Raw genomic sequence first — 23144 nt, 5'->3', positions numbered from 1 at the left:
TTCCGTTCATATGCATTTATTCTGTGGATCAAGTTCATGCATCATTTCCAATAAAAAAAAAAAACAGTGCCAAACAGTGCCAAAAACCAAGAGTGTAAACAGTTTGTTCAGAAAACAGAAGACTTGTGGTGATTTTGTATGGACAATGAAAATAACACTAATCACTGGTATTAGGTCCAGCTAATTTCAGTGACTATTTGATTTCTGAATGGTAGAAATTAGCCCTATAATATAATGTTGCAAATTAATAAAAGGAATAGTTTACCCATAAAATAGAAAAAATTCTGTTATCATTTACTCACAATCTCGTTGCAAACCAATATGATGGGTTTTATTTCTGTGGCTCACCAAATGGGTTTGAAGAATGTTCACGCTGCTGTCTTTCATACAACAGAAAGCTCCAAAAAGAACAAAAAATAACCATAAAACCAGCATAAATGTTGCCAACATGACTATATTTAAAATCTTTGTGAGAAAAACATATCAAACAGTATATCGGTTTTCACTCAAATTTCAAGTTTGGTTTTTGCATATCTCATAAAAAAAATCACAGCACGTCATATTTGGGAAATGTAGACATAATACAAGAGTCATGTGGAATATTTTTATGTTTTTTTTTGTCCTTTTTTATGCTGTCCCTTTGTTTGTTCCTAGAGAAAATTTCATTTTGAGTCCCATTGAAGAAAGAAAGTAATACAAGTTCAAAATAACACAAGGGTGAATAAATGAGAGAATGTTCATTTCTGGTGAACTATTCTTTTGAAATGTAGAATACTTCAGTTAAAAACCCAAGCTGACAGCAAATATGAATGATTATTATTGCTACAATTGAACTTTTAGGCTTTGGCAAAAGACACCCTGAGTGGTTTTGTATTTGGTATTTTCTGAAACTTTACGTTCCTCAATTTTGTCCAAGAGAATCTAAATATCAACAAATGTAAAATTGTAATGGCAAAATCTTGGCTTGCACACACTCAAAAAAAGAAGAACTTCCCATCCACTCCCTAATAAAACTATTTTAAGTACCAAGAGAGGAGAAGAGACCACTAACTTTGGCACACAGCAAACAAAAATGGTTAATTTCGTCATTCTTAAAGTCCTCTTTTCACTTTCAATCAAAAGCTGCCGATTTGATCCACTGCTTGAAGTAGTTTACTTCCAACTCCCGTGTTTTGATAACAGACTCTGGGTCAAACTCGTTGTTGTAGCGCAGATCGAGGTGGTGAGCACCTCCATCAATCATAATGGCGATTAGAGATTTGGAAAGACTCTTAGTCACTCCACCGCTCATCCATGGATCAAGATTTCCATTACTGAAAAATAATACATTTAGTACGTTACACCTTTAGGTCTCATAGGATCACCAAATATAGTGTATTACCCAAACAAGAACAAAAATGAAATGTTTCAATTATAGAATATTATCTATATCACACCTGATGCAACTAATCAAGGGCTTCATTAGTTGCACCAGGTTTGCTTGCGCTAGAACACATGAAATATCTGAACTGGCTAGGTTTGTTGAGTGTCACGTTTGACTGCATGTTAGAAATGTGTTGACTGCATGTTAGAAAGTCAAAAGAATGGTTCAAAAAGTTAAGAGAAGATATCGTTGCTCTCAATTCAGACATTGTTCTTGCTATTGTGAGTTCATATCTTACAATTCTGAGAAATAAAGTTCATACCTCACACTTAAAAAAAAACTTTAAAAAAACGAATTAAATAAACTCGCAATTTTGGGTTTATTTCAAGCAATTGCGAGTTTATATCCTGCAATACTGACTCTTTTCTTCTCCGAATTGTCATATAAAATCGCAATTGTGGGTTATAACGTCCGAATTGTGAGACATAAACATTAAAATCTGAGAGAGAGAAAAGGTCACACATTTGTGAGATAAAGTTAAATAGTTGTTTTGTTCTTGTTGTTGTTGTGGAAATAAGCTTCTATACATTGCAACAAGATCAGCATAAAAAAATTTGGATGGGTGCATGTCCAAAAAACTGATCCAAAACTGAAAAGTATCAATAAAAAAAGTTCAGTTCAATAAAATGTACTATTTTATTAGTCTAAGTTGTGTATTTTTGCACCATTAGCTTAGCAACATGCTAACATAAAACTCTATTTAATCATGGTTTGAAGTAAACATTCAGCTGAAAGTGAAGGCAATGCTCAATATTATACAAACACAAGATGTCCTACCTGAAGATGATGTTACTGTGAGCACTGATGTTTCTCCCACCATATACAATTTCTGCCCAGTCTTCCCGTGGTCGCACTCCAAACTGGTTGTAGCACATGTCAGAGAAGGCCTGGAAGTTCCATGGCTCTGGCTCAAACATGTCAACGATGCCATCTGTACACATTGGCATCACCATCTCTGTACAGCTCTGCACAAAATGTTGGGGAAAGTTACTTTTAAAAGTAATGTATTACATTATTGTCTTTCTCTCTAAAAAAGTAACTAATTGTGTTAGTTACTTTTTATGTAAAGTAATGTGTTACTTTACTTTTTCTTTACTTTTTTTTCATCTGGGCTGGGCTGTTCGTTTGTTTTTCAACAACAACAACAACAACAACAAAAAACTATTTTTGGCAAATGTAAAGGCCCATTCACACCATGGGCCCTATTTTAACGATCTGAAACGCAAATATCAAACATGAAACACAAGTAACTTTGTGGGCGGTTCTCGCAAATCTAAACGCATCTCACATTCCCTTTAAAAGCAGGCGCTTGTTCCATGGCGGTTTGCTATTATAACGGCGGATTTGCCAGGTGCACGCCAGGAGCGGTTCACAGCCGAGGAGACTGACGTTCTCATCAGGGCCGTAAAAGACAGAGAAGTGACATTGTATGGGAATAAAAGAAACCCACCCAAATTAGCTTCAGTTAAACAGGCGTATAATAATTTGGGTAAATGTGTAAGCTAGATTTATGCCTATTTTTTCACATCTTCATGGACACCACAATGATTTCCCTTGTGTGGTAATATTTTTCCTTGTAAGTATGTATGGTTTGCAAAAATGGGAACTGCTGCCTGCGTCTGTGTAGATAAGAGAAGCAAAGTGTATGCGCGTTGTGCACATGCTACATTATGGCCGAGCATGAGCCCTTAAAATAGCATCTGAATAATGCGCCACTGACTAGGTTTTTCTTGGTCTGTGGCGGAATTGTTTTCTGAAACTGCAAAATAGCACCAGGGAACGTTTGCACTATGCACTAACCCAAATTCCAAGTGTATGAATTTTATAAGGTTATTTTGTCATTTGACATCTAATAGCTCCGCCCCCTCTACTATGCAAGGAAAGCTGCCACAGTCGAGTGCATGAAGTGTCTGACATTTTTATTCCGGTTAATTAATTGCATCATCCACGTATTTAAAGTGTACTTTCTCTTTTTGGAATTTTCAGTGTGAAAATTGTGAATAGTGCATAAGTACATGAATTGGGATGCACCTATCATAGAATTAGTGCAGCTCATGTGTTATATTTTAAAGTCCTACGATAGTTTTGTGAGAAGAACAGACCAAGTGTGTCCAAACACACCAACATCTTCTAAGCAATTGCAGAGACAAATATTTTCTGTGAATAACAAATTTGGTCTGTTCCTCACGCAAAACGTCATATGACTTAACACGACTTGGAATGCAGCTCAAAAACAAATTTTATGGTGTGTGGGTTTTTTTTCAACAGCTTCTTCCCATAATTAATTTCTATGGATATTAAAATAACTGCATCAAAATTCGTCAACATTGTGAAACAAATCAAAATAAAACAGAATGGAATTACTTATATTAGTAAATGTGACCATCTTAAACATTTTAATATTTTACCTGGTAGAACCAACCCAGGATGCCCAGATCCCCAGTAGCAGTTTGTGAGGTGTTGAGACAGACTGCATCTCCTGTGTAATTGTAGTAAACTCTTACAGCTTGAGAGATACCACTCAACAGCTGCTTGTCTGATACGCCAGTATCAAACTGAAGATTCCTGCAGACCACCTGAGGATCAGAAAAACACATGTAAATTATCACAGAACAAACAGCTGGCTTTATGTTCAAAGAGATGACAACGGTTCTGCTTTACAAAGGGGCAGATTACAATTTCGATCTGCAAACAAGAAAAGCTTTATCCGTACAAAGATGTTCCATTTGTTCTAGTTCTTTTAAAACAATCTTGCTGTGAATATCCCCAATGCAGCATTTTCGGTGGGATCATCTGATTTGCATGTGAAATTGAGTGAAATTGAATTCCACTGGTGTGGAATTGATCAACATCAAGCTGGAACAAAGTAGTAAGAACGTTTTCAAAGACGAAAAAACCTTCACAAACAGATCAAGCTATTAAGTGATGCAAATGTTGATGCAAATATTTGTTGAATTGTTAGTGTTGCCACAAGGGGCGCTACAGAGAGCATTTTGAAAAGGCATGTGATAGATCTTATTGTGAACAATACATCCATGTATGTTTAATGTAAAATGCCATTACACCATCATCAAACTTCTCTCAACTGACACATCTCAGACAATCATTGTGTCCACCCTGTCCCTACAAAATTTACTGCAAGTTCACATACATTTTTAAGTGTAATGCCAGCATCTAAAAATCTTTCGATAATCCGTTACACTCGAATGTTCCTCACAATACAGAAGAGACAAGATCTGTCGCTACTTCCGTTTCATCACGACCTTAATGTAAACAGTCTCCTATGGCCTTTTTCACCTTGAGTTCAACATCTGTGATGGTGAGGCAACAATTTGTATGTTTGCTAAATGTTATAGCAAAGCTAGTTTCCTGAATAAAAACAAATTTGGTTTATTGGCATTATTATCGTGGCACAATTCTGGAAAATTAGAGAAGCACGTTTTTTGTTGTTGTTTCAAATAGAGATCACGATTCTGAACAGACATGAGACAACTAAACAAAATAACATATCGGCATAAAAGTCTCTTTAAAATGTTGAATTAATTCGAATTAAATTTGTTTTTAATCGGTTTGAATAAATGATTCAATGACTCACTTATAAATACTTATTTAATAACTGGGTGAATCAGCATTTTTGAACAAATCTCTTGAATGAATGATTCAATGGCATACATTTTTAAGTCACTTGTCGCCACCTACTGGCATAGTTACTTCCAGATGGATTTTGATTGCTTCCGTAGACATCAGTGTTGATATCCAAGCTTTAAACTTTTATCCCAGTGCTTCGGTGATAAATTGAATATTTGTAAAACAGAAATATTGATACTGTATAGTTGAAAGGACTGTTTGTGAAGCTGTTTTGTACCTATATACATGATAACCGCTCTTTCTGGCTCAATGGCAGCGCCATAGCCCTCGTTTAAAACTCCCACCCCCAGTTTCACAGACAAAGCTTAAGCCTAGTCCCAGACTAAAATGCATGTTTGAGCCGTTTTAACTGAAAGTTACTTGGACTGACAGATCTTAAACTACATCAGTGCCATTGTTTTGTCTCAAGATGCACACCAGTAATTTTATTTTCTAAGGCACGGTTATAAAAGCTAATTAAATACACTTATTAATCTAAGGCCTAATTCTGGCTTAATCTAAACCCTGTCTGTGAAACCGGGCCCCAATCCCACAGATTCCAATGGATATGACTGGATTACAAATGTGAAACTTTGCAGAGAAATAGTAAATGTGACCGCAACTTTACTCATAGTTCTCCCTATATATTAAACCGTGAGATAGTTGCGGCACGCCACACACATTAACACACATCACATTTAACGTGCTGATATCTGTCATGTCTGACTTAAAGTAGGTTTGAGAAGGTTGTTGCTAACCTTTTCTTCAGAGGTGGTGGTCTGTGCGCGAGATAAGCTACACGCATGTCCGAGCAAAGATTTATACTATGACAAAAACAGCAGAGGCTGTCCAAAGCACCTTCTCTCTGCTTTTCAGATGGGATTAGGCTTACACATTCATCTCCAGCAACAGATTTCCCACTCCTAAGCCTTCAATACCCCCTTCTCTCAGTCACTCACATAATCACATTAGCTTTGTCATTAAAAAGCCTCCTCTTTGCACCCGCTGCCTAAACTGCTTTAACCACCCATAGGGGTTGCATACATTATCAGATTTAAGGGGAGAGAAAGAAAAATACTCAAAAGTAAACCAAGTCTACGCACTCTGCATATTCATATGTGCTAGAAATAAGCTACAGTTACCAACAAAAAAGCACAGAAGATAATGTACCTAAAAACTTCTTTAAAATAATTAAACGACTAAACTATTTCATCAAAAATAAAAGCTTTTGTGATTCAAATTCCCACTGCTATGTGTATCTCTGTTTCCAAACCTACTGAGCTCCCTGAACTCGACTGTCTACCGCGTCTGGCAGCCAGACACTATGCAAAACGATGTCTATACCAGACATGACGAGTACAGACAGCTTTGTTGAGGTCTGCTTTAATCTCTGTGACTCGAGTTCAGTGTATTTATTTAAATATGAAATGAATACAATTCATAGGTAAAAAACGATTATTTCAGCATGATATCCATAATACACACAAAAGCACACGAGAGACGATTAAAGAAGTTTGAAAGGAGCTTGTTGTGATATGCAATATTCCAATAAGCATAAAAAAAATACACACCACACACAAATATTAGGTAATAAAAAGTTCAGTTTTAAATGGTTGAAACGGGGGAACTATTTGATACAATACTGTTCAGTACTAAATGAAATCCAAGTATATTTTGAGACATTTATCTCATCTCGGTCTGCCATGATTGTTTAATTCATTCTGGCCAACACAATTCACCTCTACTTGCCTTTCCACTGTCGTCATTGAATATTGTTAACCAGTCGGCAAATATATATTTAGGCACTGCTTTAGCGAGCTACTGTAGCATTAAGTCCAGCTTCATCTTGTGTGTAATCCAACTTTTTTTTTTCGTTGACTATCCTCTTTCATTCTGAAATACGTCAAATATGGAAGTAAAAAGCAATTCAGGTTGTTTTTTAAATTCTCGTAGGCCGTTCACTAGCTTTAGGAGCAGAGTGTAAATTATTGTCTGTTTGCTTTGTAAGATAGATTTAATGAATGAAAACACAGATGCCTTGTGTGTTGAAAATAAACATGTTTTCTGGTTAGAAACCCCTCGAACCAAAAACAAACAAAAACCTGAACAAAAGCTCAATTCTGAGGGTGAAAGAAAACAGAAGCATTATGAATATGAATGAAGCTATTTGCATAATGATGTAGATGGGTACAACAACTGACTTATTATGAGAGGTGAGTCAGCATTAATGAGGAATTCATAGAGTGAGAGTGATTCATACCGAATAGCTGGGAAATCCAGCAGATGAAGTATAACTTTATTGTTCATGACTTTTGTGTGTGTGTAATACTTTATTTTCGACCATGTAAGTCACATTTTACTGAATCATGAATCAAAGAATCATGCCATTTATGTCAAAAAGATATTAATTCCAGAGTGGGAGGGGCCTAGCAAAGGGTCAGTTCTAGTGTTCTAGAAATACTTCTTTTTTTTTTGTTTGTTTTTTTTGTTTTACCATGGTAAAAACTATTTTCTTTGGACATGTATCACATAAATACCATAGTACAGTATATTTGGTAATGATTCTGTAATGGTATATTTTACATGTATGCACTTGGCTCACGCTTTCATCCACATCAACTTACAGTGCATTCAAAATATCCATTTTATCAGAAGGTGTGTGCCACAGCATGTTCTGTAAGCCAAACCTTGAAAGGGAATTTATCGCACCTTAACAGGCCAGGCTGGGAGTGGCTGAAGGAAGTTGGCTTCGTATGGATAATCCACCATGGCTAAGTTCACCCAGGTTTCCTGCAGCCAACCCTTGAAGCCGAACACATCATCTTGAGACTTTAAAGGACCACACAGTCCAAACTCTTGAGACAGCCACTGCAGACCCTCGCCTACAAAAGAAAAACTAATCAAATGAGTCCAGGGAAACACAGATGCTTCAAAAAGAGAGTCTTTACAAAACCACAGAGTCACAAATGAACATGGGAGTACAATGTTTTTTTGTTTTTTTTTGACTAAATAAGGAAATCAAAAACAAAAATGAAGCACTAGATTTTTTTTTTATTTTTTTTTATTTTTTATGGAACATTGCAGTATTTATTATAAATGATTTAATCAGAACACATCATGATTTTTTTTTTTTTGTATTCATGTGCCTCGTAATCTTTAAATCAAAATAACTTCTCCCTCTTGCAGTGACATCTCTTCTCTGATGATGTGTTTACTGGCATGAGGGCGGGGCAACCTGTCACTCACATGAAATCGACCAATAGCAAACCACAACCATCCAATCAATTCTTCATGGACAAACTCAAGCCCCACCCTACTTTTTTTCTTGTTCAAGATGTCACCATGTCACAACAGGGAAGAAAAAACTATCATAACTTCCATTTCATGCCGACATTAATTACATATAATAACATTACAGGTACTTTTTCATCATTCCTTATGGATTACCTATCAGGAAATGACAATAAATTAACTAAAATGTACACTGAAAAAATGGCTGTAGAAACAATATTCACAAATAATTACAAAAAAATGGCAAGTAACACATTGAATAAAACATGACATTTTTAAGTAGAAATACTTAGGATACATTTACAAAATAATAATGTACTAATACGGAAAAATTTTCCTTTGTTTTTTTTGTGTACAGATGACAACATTTTCAAAAAGATCCCTGTTCACATGGATCCGCAAAAACAACGTAAACTGCTGTATTATGCATGCCAGGCCAGTAGTTGGCAATGTCAATGGACTGAACACGTAACACATGACGTCAACGTTTTCACAAATTCGTGCTTTTGTAGTTTACACAGAGACGATAACGATATCGTTTTCAAAACACGTTTACAAAGGTATTGATTTCAGGCCCCGAAAACGCCATAGTTGTGTAAATGAACAGCCAAAACACATAAAACGTTTTCCATTTTTAGTTGAAAACGGTGTCGTGTAAATGCTCCCTGAAATATAATTTTCACAATTCATACTTTATAACTCGCAATTGTGAGTTTATGTCTCACAATTGCAAGAAAAAAATCCAAATTATGGGATATATTCAATCACAATTGCAAGACAATAAATCTGAATTGTGAGTTTGCGATAATCTCTCTAAACTCTTTAAACTCTCAATTCTAACTTTTCTCACAATTGCGAGTTTATACCCTCCAATTCAGACTTTTTTTCCTCAGAAATGTGAGATATAAACACGCAAAAAGTCAGAGTTGTAAAGGAAAAAAGTCGCAATTACCTTTTGTATTTATTTTTATTCCATGGTGGAAACAAGCTTCCAGAAAGCACTTTGTGTTGCTAATAAATTAGTATTTTAAGAAATATCTTCCTTTCTGTATACTTAGGTATACTTAAGACTTAGGTCAAAAGTAATCATATTAGGTGTCCTAAAAAGAGTAATCTAAAAGATCATGTTATTGATTATCATTGTAAATGTGTGCTTTGTAACCAGAGTACCAGGATCTGCCAAACATCATCATCATCTCTCATTACATGATCATGATAATTACACAGCATGGCAATCCCATTCACCAACCTGTGGCTGAGACCCTGTCAATAGCGGCCCATGACCTCCTGATGTTGCTGCTGCAGTTGGTGCCACTGATGGTGAAGTCATGGGTGACCACTCTGTAAAACTCTTCACACGGCACAATGAACTGCCAGATGGGAGCGGACGCGGCAAGAGCGCTGAAAACATCAGAAGGTCACAATCACTGATCCCATCCCATTTCACAGTAGAAAAATCACTTTCTTAATTAAACACATGGTTACACACCACACTTAAGCCTTTCTAAATGTAAGATATTATTAAGTTTCTAGGCATGATACCCCATTAAGTATGCACATACTGTACTTACGCGGTTTCAAAAGACTGATATTTCACATTTAGATATAAACTACACTAGCTGTTTAACATTTGCAATGTCATCTTCATACCTTCATATATTAATATATACAGGGTTGGAAATTAATGGCAGGTGAAAATTCAGCTTTGCCATCACAGGAATAAATTACATTTTAAAATACATAAGAATAGAAAACAGTTATTTTAAATAGTAATAATATTCAGTTTTTATTGTATTTTTGATCAAATAATGCAGCCTTGGTGAGCAGAAGAAACTTCTTTCAAAAACGTTTAAAAGATTCTTACTGACCCTAAAATAGTACATATACAAAATATTTTTTTATTATTATTTGTTATAAAAATTCTGGTATATATTGTATGTGTAGAATATATCTATATAATACTATTCTGCATGAAACTTAATTTAATATCAATATATTACAATAACATATTTAAATATGAAGAAGGCAAACCCTCACCCTACAACTGCGCTGGGATACTTCATCCTGAGCCAGGCCGCCAGCATCCCGCCGTAGGATCCGCCGATGGCGATGACGGCACTCTCCTGAGCTCCAGGCACGGTTTGCTTCAGTGCTTTGATGAGCACTGCAAAGTCAGCTAAAGCCTGTTCTGAGGTCAGGTAGTTCAGATACTTTGCATTCTGGAGGAAAGGAAAGACATGTCCAGAAGGTCAAGGATGGTGTTTGCTAAATGACCCTTATTGCTCCACATGAGCAACGGTCTTGACTCACGCTGTAAGACTCGTCTCCGAAAGGCATGGACTCTCCGTAGTAGCGATGTTCAGCAAAAACCAGCATGGCTCCCAGCTCTTCTGCAATATCCCACATGAAACCCTTGGGAAGAAGCAGGGGTATATATAATGAGCTTCAGTTCTGACTAAGTGTTAGCATTTTATTCTTTTACAAGTTTTCCTCTGAATGATAATATTTAAATTTTCTGCTTCACAGACTTGCCTATACTTGTATTTTTCGCAATGCTGCAACTATGAAGCTGATACTGATCATCTAATACTGCGTTTTATTATCATCAGCCGTTAATGTTAAAGTTCATAATATCTGCCACACAGAATACAGTGCAACGCCATTTTTTCAGCATCCTTGTTCGAATACTCAATGACTTTAATAAAGGAAAGAACTACAATCCCATGAAGCACTGTGAATGACATGATCGAGAGAGAGAGAGAGAGAGAGAGAGAGAGAGAGAGAGAGAGAGAGAGAGAGAGAACAATATACTTTACATATAAATATTTGTATGCAAAATATGCATTGCTTGCCATACATGTCAAATACAAATATGTAAGTAGTTTAAGAGGGAAGGGAATCTGAGAGCTTGAGAGCAGGTGTAAAGTGTTCTATTGGCATAATTTGGTGCATTTTTTTGCAGAATCATGGGTAATGTAGTTTTTCCACCAGGAATTGTGTTGTTGAACAAAATTATTTTAAAAAAATGTGTGTAAATAATGTGGGTTGATGGCTTCAACAAAAACATATGTCATCGCTTATCAACCTCATAGCTCACAGTAGGTCTGTCTTTAAAGGTTTATGAATTGTTGTTAAAAAAAATCCCCTATAGAGAAAATAAATGAGATTTTTACTTCGAGAACCTGGCTGTTGCACTCTATGCATGAATAATGACTGTTTCTTTAGAAAATAGCTCCCTGTTTTGTCAGCTACACAACCCATACATCACAGAGAATGTTTTTCTGCCATCTCTTCATATCTAAGAGCTATTCAAAAAGTGCATATTTACAGTGTTGTTGCAGAACCATGTGATGTCTCCTTCATTGCCCGTGTAAAACAGGATCGGGCCTCCTTCCTTGTGCCAGTGCTGGTCATTGAGAAGATACCTCTGCTTGAACGTGCCATTCTCCAAAAAGGCAAAATGGTCAATCTGTAATAAAATAACTGCCATTAACAAAAATAACTGCTTTTAGTTTTTTTTTAAGGGAAAAAGAGAACCTGAATGATATATTAATTTAATGAAATTTGTCATGCAAATTATGTCACCATGCAACTTTGCCACTGGAAAAATGGGCTCAATAAAACTTGGCTGCCTATACAGTAAAAAGGCGAAAACGTTTATGAAATTGATGCAACCTGAATTGAAAAATAGTATCCCTTTTGCCAAATAGTAAGAAAAAGGCCAATGCCCATAATGCACTGGGCATAATCCACTCCCACCAATCTGCTATGGATACACTTACTATAGTCAAATACTGCCTTGCTTTAGTAGGAAATACTACTTAGCAAACGTTTTGTCATAATGATGTTGACTTGAATACCTACTGTGTATTATTTTAATTTAATACTGTGAAGCTGCTTTGATACAATCTGTATTGTGAAAAGCGCTATACAAATAAACTTGACTTGACTTGACTTGACTTGTATTGTTTCCAGTGTAAGATTTCAAAGAGAATTCCACTCCCTGTGTTTAGCGGGAGGGAGTTACTCTTGGTTTCCAGTGAAGGATCCAGCAGCGTGTTGTAGGCAGAGATTAAAGACTGTAAAGACTCGTGTATATGGAAAGATGCCGCAACGGAAAATCTGAAAAACCTTGGTGTTTGTAGTCAACATTTCAAACTAGATGACCACGAACACAGTGTTTAGACCAAATGGAGGGGGAAAACCGAAAGAAAGTCAAGTCAAGTCAAGTCAAGTCAAGTATATTTGTATAGCGCTTTTCACAATACAGATTGTATCAAAGCAGCTTCACAGTATTAAATTAAAATAATACAACAAGGTTTGTTTCAAGTGGAATTTATTGATTGATAAAATTAAATTAAATATCCCCAAAATATCCCCAACTGAGCAAGCCAAAGGCAACAGTGGCAAGGAACCGAAAAACTCCATCAAGTGACCTAATGGTGTCCTAAAACTCCATCAGGTGACCTAATGGAGAAAAAAAAAACCTTGGGAGAACCCAGGCTCAGTCGGGGGCCAGTTCTCCTCTGGCATTTATGAGCTAGAGGCCGGATTGTAGTTTGAACTGTAAGATTACAAATATTATATGAATGCCTGGCTGAAGAGATGCGACTTTAATCTAGTTTTAAACTGGGAGAGCGAGTCTGAGCAACGAACAGTATCAGGAAGACTATTCCAGAGTTTTGGAGCCAAATGTGAAAATTCTCTCCCTCCTTTGGTGGTTCTGGATATCCTAGGTATGACCAAAAGCCTTGAATTTAGTGATCTTAAAGAGCGCGATGGATTATAGAGCGATAGAAGATCCGTTAAATAGACTGGAGCTAAGCCGTTTAGGGCTTTATAAGTCAGTAGCAATACCTTGTAATTAATACGGAACTTTATAGGTAACCAATGCAGTGATGATAAAATTGGTGTTATATGATCATATTTTCTTGATCTAGTAAGAACTCTAGCGGCGGCATTTTGGACTAACTGTAGCTTGTTTATTGAGGATGCAGGACAACCAGCTAATAAAGCATTACAGTAATCCAGTCTCGAGATCATGAATGCATGAACTAACTTTTCTGTATCAGAAACTGATAGCATATTACGTAGCTTAGCAATGTTTCTAAGGTGGAAAAAGGCTGTTTTTGTAACATATGAAATATGATTTTCAAAAGACAGGTTGCAATCGAGTATAACACCCAGGTCTTTTACTGTAGCGGATAAAGTAACAGGACATCCTATGATGTTAAAGTTGTATTGTGCAAGGTTTTGTGGGCGGTTTTTTGAACCGATAAGTATTACCTCTGTCTTGTCTGGATTTAATAAAAGAAAATTACGCGTCATCCAATCTTTTATATTTTTAACACAATCTGTCAATTTAGAAAATTTTGCGTTTTCATCCGGCCGTGATGAAATATATATTTGAGTGTCATCAGCATAACAATGGAAACTAATTCCATGTTTCCTTATAATATTTCCAAGTGGCATCATATATATTGAGAATAACAGAGGGCCTAACACAGATCCCTGCGGCACTCCATAGTTTACTGGAGTTATGATCGATTTTTCTCCATTTAAATAGACAAAATGGTAGCGGTCAGATAGGTATGATTTGAACCAGCTTAATGCTTGTCCTTGAACACCAGTATTATTTTGTAGTCGATCTAAGAGTATTGTGTGATCTATAGTATCGAGCGCAGCACTAAGATCAAGTAAAACTAGTATTGAGATACAGCCTTGGTCAGAAGCTAAAAGTAAATCATTTGTGATTTTAACGAGCGCAGTTTCAGTGCTATGATGCGGTCTGAATCCAGACTGAAACTTTTCATAGATATCATTTTGTTGCAAGAAAGAGCCCAGTTGAGCGGACACCACTTTTTCTAATATTTTAGACATAAATGGAAGATTTGAAATGGGTCTATAATTTGCTAGGTTATTATGATCTAATTGTGGTTTCTTAATGAGAGGTTTTATAACTGCCAGTTTAAATGTTCTTGGAACATGACCTAAAGATAAAGAAACTGCCGTAGTCATTTCCGCTCAACCTCCCGAAGCAAAAAGCTGTTGCATTTATTTTAAGGAATGTCGGTAATTAAACAGTTGATGGACCCAATTGATATCCATAGTATTTTTTTTCCTACTATGGAAGTCAATGGGGTCCATCAACTGTTTGGCCACCAACATTCTTCAAAATATCTTCTTTTGTGTTCAGCAGCAGAAAGAAACTCATACAGGTTTGGAACAGCTTGAGTAAATGATGACAGAATAAACATTTTTAGGGTGAACTCTCTCTTTAATAACCCTCTGTCATTCCGAAGGATGCAGGAAGTATAATGAAGTAAAAGTATATATGCGGAAGTATAATATTTTGTGTCATCCGGAGGACTTTCGCTGGCAAATAAATGTGAAATTCTCGGTCCAGGTAACATGGAGAACGAGTAAACATTGTTAATTTACATATACTACTGACAATGTAACAATATAAAGCAGATTGAAAATTGGTAAATAAGTAAAAAATAATTTCATATTTGGTGCTAAATCAGGGTATTAAATGTTTGGTCCCACTCTGTATTGAGTGCCTTTATGAACTAACAATTAATCCAATAATACAATACGCCAACTGTGTACATGTTTTATAAAACTACATCTGTAATTATTTTCTGTAACTACACTGTATCTGTATATTACACTGTTGACCTTTCCCTTACTCCTTAACCCATTTCCCTTAATCCTTAAGAACGGCAGTTCTCAAGTGAGTTGTCTGGTTAAAAAAAGGTTAACCTTAACCCACCGTTAAACCTAACAATACCACCAAACATGTCACTAACCTTACCCATATCCCACCTCAAGCAGCACGAGTGTTTCGCAAAACAACATGATCACATTAAGTACTCTGTACTTAACAATTTTCTTTTTTTGATATAAAACCTGATAAAGTGGGACCGAATGCTTAATAATGTTTGCTGCTTTTTTAACCACAACCAGTTTTAACGGATGCCTGTGCTTAACATACAGTAGCGATACAACACTGTCTTTATTCCTGGGTGTTCCTCTCAATCTTCTGGCGTTCAGCCATCTCATATTTATGAGCGTGAAACCTCAGAGCAGGATGGAGGGATAATTAGCCTCAATTTGTATTAAAATCCAGTGCCAGCGTCAGGGATGCCACATTAGTTCCGGTTTCAGCAGAATTGTGATATCCATTCATCCGGTTCAGAGCTCGTCCACTACATTTCCATAAATTCTCCAAGTTTGAGGGAAGGAGAAAAAAAGAATGTTAAATTTTGTTCCCAGAGCTGCAATTCTGCAGTTCTTTACAGTTCTCGCTCTTCTTGAATCCCACCCAACACTTAATAAAGAATGTTCTCTCTAGTGTTTTGTTTTTTTGTAAATACCCTCTTTCTCCTCCCGTTGGCAACAAAAGAGGCAGAAATTTTATGAGCCAGTGACAGCAAAAGGACTCACAGTTACATTCATTCAACAGCAGTCAGAGCCTGGCTGCAGGTCAAGCGAGTGTCAGCTATATTCACACACTGCAGTGACTTATTTTCTGTGTAAGATGTTACATCTGAAGCCTCCAGCTCCAGAAAATGGACTTTTTACATCATTTATAAGTCTATTCAGTTCATTTTCACTCATTTCAACAGTATCTTATCATGACAGTACATGCTTATTAGATCAAATAAATATAATACTATTAATAATACGTAAATGATAAGGTTGTTGTGCACGTTTTGTATTTCCTTATAACATGTTATTATAATTAATTATAAAAATATCAGCATTTTTACATTTTGTGTTAAAATTACTAACATTAATATACACAACTGTTAAAAAGTTTGGTGTCTGCGATTGTTATAATGTTTTTGAAAGGCCCTTATGCTCACCATTTATTTGATTAAAAATACAGTAAAAGCAGTAATGTTGTACAATATTATTACAATTTAAAATAACGGTTTTCTATTTTAATATAATTTCAAATGTAATTTATTCCTGTGATCAAAGCTGAATTTTCAGCATCATTACTCCAGTCTTCAGTGTCACATAATCCTTCAGAAATCATTATAATATGTTGATTTGATGCTCAATTAACATTTCTGATTATTGTTGAAAACGGATGTGCATGCTTAATATTTTTGTAGAAACGTGATATATTTTTCCAGGACTCAGAAAGTTAAAAAGAACAGCTTTATTTTACATGGAAATATTTTGTAACATCATAAATGCCTTAACTGTCAATGTAATGCAATCCTAGCTGAATAAATGTATTCATTTCTTTAAAAAATTCAATTAAATAAAAACGTTAATGACCCCAAACTTTTGAAAGGTAGTGTAGCTTAATTTATTATAAAATATCCTTATTCTGTTGTGAAATTACTTGTACAGTGATATCACCTTTATCATAAGCTTTAAATTACTATGGCAGATTTGAGAACTGACCACAAACTCATATCTTGAAAACAGCCTGTGATTTTGTCTGCAGTGGTTAGATGGGTCACATGATGGACTGTTCACTGTGGTTCAGAAATGCAGCGCCCCCTTCTGGTTATTAGAAACGTTAAAAGCAAATGCACAACACTGGAATGAGGAATGAGTCATTCAATCTGCTATTTAAAAATGTGGAAGTGTCACATAGCTTGTTTTGTAACTGACTTTATCATGTCTACATCTTTTAATAAGAACCTGATCTGGAGAAAAGCTGTGGATACAGCTTAAAACAGCTTTTAAAGAGAAAGTTCACCCAAAATGAACATTCTTGCACTATGTATTCAATCTCAACAGAAGTTCTGATAATATATTAATAAAGCTAATAATCAAATCTGAGGTTCTGGGGTTCAACCTCCCATGTAAGAACATTTGGTCGCACTTTAGATTAGGGTCTAACTATTAACAATGACTTTTGCATCAATAAAGTCCTAATTACTTCTTATTAATAGTTTGTGAGAAAGTTGTTAAGTTTAGGTATTGGAACGGATTAAGGGATGTAGAATATCGTCATGCAGAATAAGGCATTAATATGTGCTTTATAAGTACTAATAAACAGTGAATCTTAGTAATATGCATGCTAATAAGCAACTAATAGTGAGAATTGGAGCCGAAAAAAGTGTTACTGAAAATGTTTGTGATCTTAACATGTAAATGAAGCATTCTGGTGCACTCTGACAAGGAAATAAAGGGAAAAGACAATATTTGCTTCAAGTAAAAAACAAAAAACGCTTATTGACACTATAGGACCCAGGAACTGCAAAATCAGGATGTGCGTAAACGATACAGGGAACCTCATTTGGTACATCATTATAATATTAAAAGTTCCAGTGAACCGGAAGTTGTGACCGACTTTACTTCAGGGTTGTGATGTATCTGTACACTGAATGAGCCGGATAGAGGGCGTGTCTTGTTTTTTCCCGCTGGGAAATGTGCACTAACAAAGTAAATACGGTCAATTTTAATTTCATGCCAACTTTAAAGGTTAAAATTAACTAATTTGTAGGCTACTTAGTTTTAAATTACACATAAGGAAATTTTGATTTTACATTTTAATGACAATTATAATATAAACATTTAAATGGTGGCTGTCATAAAACGGATTTATTCAAATATACATTGAATATTGAATAACATGTTAAGTCAAATACAATGAATATGCAATATAGTGCAAACATTTAGCAAAACGCTCTTCTCCAAGTTCATTTTTCTACAGCGATCTGTCGAGCCGTCAATGGTCTCTCTGCAGGCTATGGGAAATTAGCCGCGGTTTACTGCTTGATCACACAGATGTGAATGGATGTGGCATTGTTTTCAGACAAACAAGTATTTGAGGGAATTAAGGGATGTAGAATATGGTCATGCAGAATAAGGCATTAATATGTGCTTTAAACAGACAATATATCCTAGTAATATGTTTTAGTATAATATATATGTGACCCTGCTGGATAACAAAACCAGTCATAAGTCGCAATGGTATATTTGTGGCAAAAACAATACATTGTATGGGTCAAAATTATCGAAAAATCATTAGGATATTAAGTAAAGATCATGTTCCATGAAGATATTTAGTAAATTTCCTACTGTAAATATATATATTTTTTAAATGTTTGTGAGTAAATGCATCACAATCGTGAACATAAATAGACAACTTTAAAGCAGATTTTCTAAATGTTTCAATTTTTTGCACCCTCAGATTCCAGATTTTCAAATATTGTCCTGTCCTAACAAACCATACATCAATAGAAAACTTATTTAATCAGTGTTATATGATGTATAAATCTAAAAAAATTGACCCTTGTGACTGGTTTTGTGGCCTAGAGAGTCACATATATGTAGTTAATAGTGAGAATTGGACCCTAAAGTATTATCCTTTTTTTTTGGTCAATATTGTGCATATTAATGTTTTTTGTACTGTAATGAATTTGAACACAGCTTTGCTCTCGGTTGTCAAACAGTGTTCTCCGTTTCATCATCCACAGCCAGCAACAGACGCTGAAATGATATCCCACGACAACTGTCCAACCGCTCAACAAAGAGAATTAAAACAGCTCAACTCGAGCGGGGACGTGAAACGAACCACAGAGGGAATGTAAGATCTTGAGACCCATGTTTCATTTCCTCTACAGTCTTCTTTGTAGATCCTCATTTTAACAGTCTCGTATGCGCCGCTACATCTGAAGGCTACCGTTTAAGGCATGCTAAGTGCTGACAAGGACAAAACCAAAGACAATGAGGAGCAAGAAAGCCAGGAAACGGGCCTAATCTTCCTGACGGCTCAGAGGATGAGTTGAACAGACACCGAGAAACAATTGCCTTGGCTGTGGTGTGTCCAGGTCAAGAAGTAATTAGGCTCAGAGTACAGCATAACAGGATTGTTTTTGTCTAAAACTAGACGCAAGGCTTTTCCTGTGTCAGCTTTTCACACGGACAGCATGTAAAAGATTAACTGCTAAGCCACTCTTCAGGTTGAAAATGAGATTAAATGTCTCTGAGACGTAAATGATTAAATAACAGGCAGCATCATACAACCCATACATACTACTATATATTATATACTATATAGCTAAAAATAATCACTCAGTGTTTTTTAGTCAAAGCATGTTAGAACACCATTAGGAACTGACACATACAAAATAAAGGGACTTTCAAGATTTCTCTTTCAGTTGAATCGAGAGAAAACGGGCAGATTGCCAACATATGAGCGATCCCAGAAGGGCAAAGGATCTGCTATTATTCTGTGGGGGCCACAAGGGAAAGGGAATTTCCTGCAGACACAATACAGAGCAGAACGGCACAGATTATGCACACATTAAATAAAGGAAATCCTTAAAGGAAGCCCAGTTGTAAGTTAATGAGCAGCCACCACCACTAGAGAAAACTGCTGTGGGCTGCAGAATCAGGCCTGGAGAAGATGTGATCTATCAAGAGTTTCTGACGGACACAAGCTGACTGCAATGACAACGGTTTACAACGATGATAAATGAACAACACACAAAACCGTCACATGAGATTCAGACACAGGACCAAAGTTAGAGAAAGACGGTCATCAGTGTAACCACTATAGATTTTTACTCTTTTGTACTTCATTGGTTGTTGAGTGGATTGATAAATGGCACTGTTTGGTTGGATTTATATACTTATTTAATGTTTTAACATAAATATATTATACACCTATACTATTACCTATAAAATAGTATACACAATGATAATAATATTAATAACAAGACATATTTGTTATTATTATTATTGAAAGCATTGTGCATCTCTGAGCAACACAGAAGTGTTCGTTACTGAATTAATCCGTGTTTTTGAATGAATCGGGAGAGTCGCTGATTCGATTCATAAAGACGCTCCTGAATGAATCAGCCGTTTGAACAAATGCTGAATTAATGACTCAATGACTCACTCATTTAGACTGACTTTCATAGGTATCATTTAAAATAATTTCATATTTTAATATTTACATTAAAAGAAACCGATCTCATACCATTATAAATGTATTTGCAGTGTAGCTGTCATGCATTCACAATGTTTTTTAAATTTTTTTATATATCGATATTTACTCTTTTGTACTTCATTGGTTATTGAATGCACTGATAAAATGCACTATATTTGGTTGGGTCTCACTATATTTATCACTGTACCTGCATACAGTAATTTATTTGCAAGAAATGAAAATTAAACATTTTAAGCGCAACAGGTAGACATAACACAAAATAGATGAAAATAAATGTGAGATCGCAAAAAACTTTGCATAGGCCTAAATAAAGTGGTATAAATAATAATAATAATAATAATAATAATAATACAAATAAAACAACTGATTGTTATTGTTATAATTATTTAGTATTGTTGTTTATACCATTTTATTTATTAAAATGAGAACAGAAAGTTGTTTGCAAAATAATATATGAAAATGCATATTACGTTAACGTTTCTATATAGTAGGCCTAGTCTTAAAATTATTATTTTAGTTTTTTTTATTATTATTATTAGCTTTTACTGGGGGAAATCATATTTAGTGTACAAATAACATAAAAATAACCGGTATCTGCCAAAAAAAAAAAAAAAAACTATATCAGTGATCTCAAGGTAAACAAAGTTATTTCTTGACATGCATTTAAGTCCTATTAAATTTAATTTCTTATGCCCAAAAATAAACAGTCAGGTAAGACACGCAAGAAATTCGACACTTACTTACCTGTTGATCAAAATAGAAAGTTGTGTATGAGAGAGGTCTGTGATGAGAGAAGGTTTGGACGGTGTGTCTGCCTAGGAGCTGCGGTTTGAAAGCCAGTGCATTACAGCTGATGAGGACGAGGAGGAAGAGGAGGAAGAGCAGAGCAGTGCTGGTCAGTCTCATGGCTGAATGAATGAGTGAGTCCAGTCACAGGTCATATGAAAATATCAAGCGATGGATCATTTGCATACGCGGAACGAGGAAGGGTGTCAAATGACTCGTTGTTGTTATTCCATGACGCAAACTTTTCAACTACAGTAATACAAATAAAAAACAGGGATACAATGTAATGCCTTAAAAGATAGCTATATAATACCGTAGATTTTAAGGTTTTAAATTGATCACATTTCAGAGCATTTTAGAAAATGAGCATGCAGTAAGCTTGCTATCTGTTCACCATGTGTGTTTAGTGATTACGGGTGTCTTTATGTCTCTGTACTCACTGAAAGCGGATTATGTCTATTGTTTCTGTCGATAAACGGCATGTTTTGTTAACTTCATTTAAAGGGATACTTCACCTCTGGAAAGATGAATGTGTATTTAAAATAGGTCATTTATGTAGAAGAAATGTGAAATTATTTTTGAATTTGGAGCTTTCTAGACTGAGAAAAGCCAGAAAATGTATTTTTGGCTTATGTGGATGAAAGACAACAACTCCCAGAATGCACTTGCTTCGCTGCCCTAGGAGGCCACTCCCAAGCCGCGCCTACCAGTTAGAGAGCGCAGTTGAAAACAACAAGGCTACTAGTGAGACTCTGACGCATATGAATCACTCATCCGTCCATAAGGCTAGCTACCACCGGAGCTTGAAATTCATTTCACACAAAATGTCTAACGTTAGTTAGTTGGCGAACTCATTAATGAATTACTCCTCATTTGTATTTCTTTCGAAGTGGTGAATTATTGCATGGTTACGTTACCGGGATGTTCAGTCAGATGCGGTGCGAAACTAGGATGGTTCACAACACAAACGTCCGTGTCCTCGTGTGATTCAGAGATTTCGTCCAGGAGAAATTGGCATCGTTTAAATGCTTTGCAGCAGACGGACTCTATCTCTGTGTTCGTAGCGGTTCGTAGTTGCATAGTGAGATCACCGGCGCCACCAGTCCGCCCCCAGCTCGAGCCAGTCTGGGCTTCTCGTCCGCGACAGGCAGGTCTTCTGCCTCGGCTGCTCTTCGCTATGCGGCTTGTAAAGGTAGCCACAAACACCTGATTCGAGCATCAGACTTCCGAAATCCTCTTCTTCTACATCATATTGAGTAACGTTACCCTCCGCTATTGTCATATCTTCACAGCTTGCTCCACAGTGCCTGTTAGCTTAGCTTCCAAACAAGATGGAGGATATTGCTTTTAGTTTCAGAAAGTGAAGTCCCACCCACTGATCTGTAATAGGCCTGTAGCGTGAGCGGGTCCCGCCCCCTGGAATAATGAGGAGCTAGTGTTTGTAGTCTCTACACTTTTCAATGAAATGTGACTTCCTGCTTATTATGACGCAAAATGATGATTTTTACGTCATAATAAGCAGGAAGTAAAACACTTAAATCCTTATTTCTCCCATCTCAGGGAAAAATTAATGAAAAATCCACGTTTATTATAATATATGACTGGGTTTCTAACAATACAAAGCTTAATGCAAATGGGTGAAGTGTCCCTTTAACGATACAACGTGCTTCCGTATTGTAAACACGTGATCCGCGCGATGCCTCATGGTTATTGTAGTTTCTTATTGTTCCTCACCCCTTACGAAAGTAATAACCGTAGCTTAAAGTTAAAATCATATAATAAATCATAATATAAATATATATATATATATATATATAGGGATGTGTGTGTGTATATATATATATACACATACATCCCCAATTTTCCCATCTACATATGTCCAAATTTCTAGCTTTTACATCTACTAAACTAAAACGTAAAACCTTCAAACTTAAAGCTGTTAAAACTACTTCAAACTTTCTGGCCAGGCTTTCTCAAGCCAACAATAAAGTTTGTTTACAAACTGTTTAATCTACCTGTATTATACTATTCATTGAATATCAATAAAATTGTATTAGTGATTATTTAAAATCCTTTTTAAAATATTAA

General features: G+C 35.8%; 1 protein-coding gene across 1 annotated transcript; it reads right to left on the bottom strand.

The window, feature by feature from the left end:
• prcp (prolylcarboxypeptidase (angiotensinase C)) lies at window positions 1-21513 on the bottom strand. The gene is made up of 10 exons (XM_082181206.1): window positions 21497-21513; window positions 21015-21305; window positions 11670-11810; window positions 10652-10753; window positions 10379-10560; window positions 9591-9742; window positions 7760-7932; window positions 3832-3999; window positions 2201-2388; window positions 1-1313 (listed from the first exon to the last, which is right to left on the bottom strand). The coding sequence occupies exons 2-10, from the start codon at window positions 21174-21176 to the stop codon at window positions 1112-1114; spliced, it is 1470 nt and encodes a 489-aa protein (XP_082037332.1). The 5' UTR covers window positions 21177-21305; window positions 21497-21513; the 3' UTR covers window positions 1-1111.
• Between the last annotated feature and the right edge of the window lie 1631 nt (window positions 21514-23144).

Source organism: Leuciscus leuciscus (genome assembly GCF_965113295.1).
Source record: "Leuciscus leuciscus genome assembly, chromosome: 9".
In the NCBI taxonomy this organism is placed as follows: domain Eukaryota; kingdom Metazoa; phylum Chordata; class Actinopteri; order Cypriniformes; family Leuciscidae; genus Leuciscus; species Leuciscus leuciscus.
Note: the sequence above shows the minus strand (reverse complement) of the source record. Positions and strands in the feature narration are given on the sequence as shown.

Bases quoted from the DNA above. Each gene is read 5' to 3' on its own strand.
- prcp (XM_082181206.1), bottom strand. From the start codon at position 21,176: ATGAGACTGACCAGCACTGCTCTGCTCTTCCTCCTCTTCCTCCTCGTC. The intron at 11,811-21,014 runs GTAAGTAAGTGT...ATTTTATTACAG, and splicing joins CTTTCTATTTTGATCAACAG to ATTGACCATTTTGCCTTTTT. The intron at 4,000-7,759 runs GTGCGATAAATT...TCTGATCCTCAG, and splicing joins TCCCAGCCTGGCCTGTTAAG to GTGGTCTGCAGGAATCTTCA.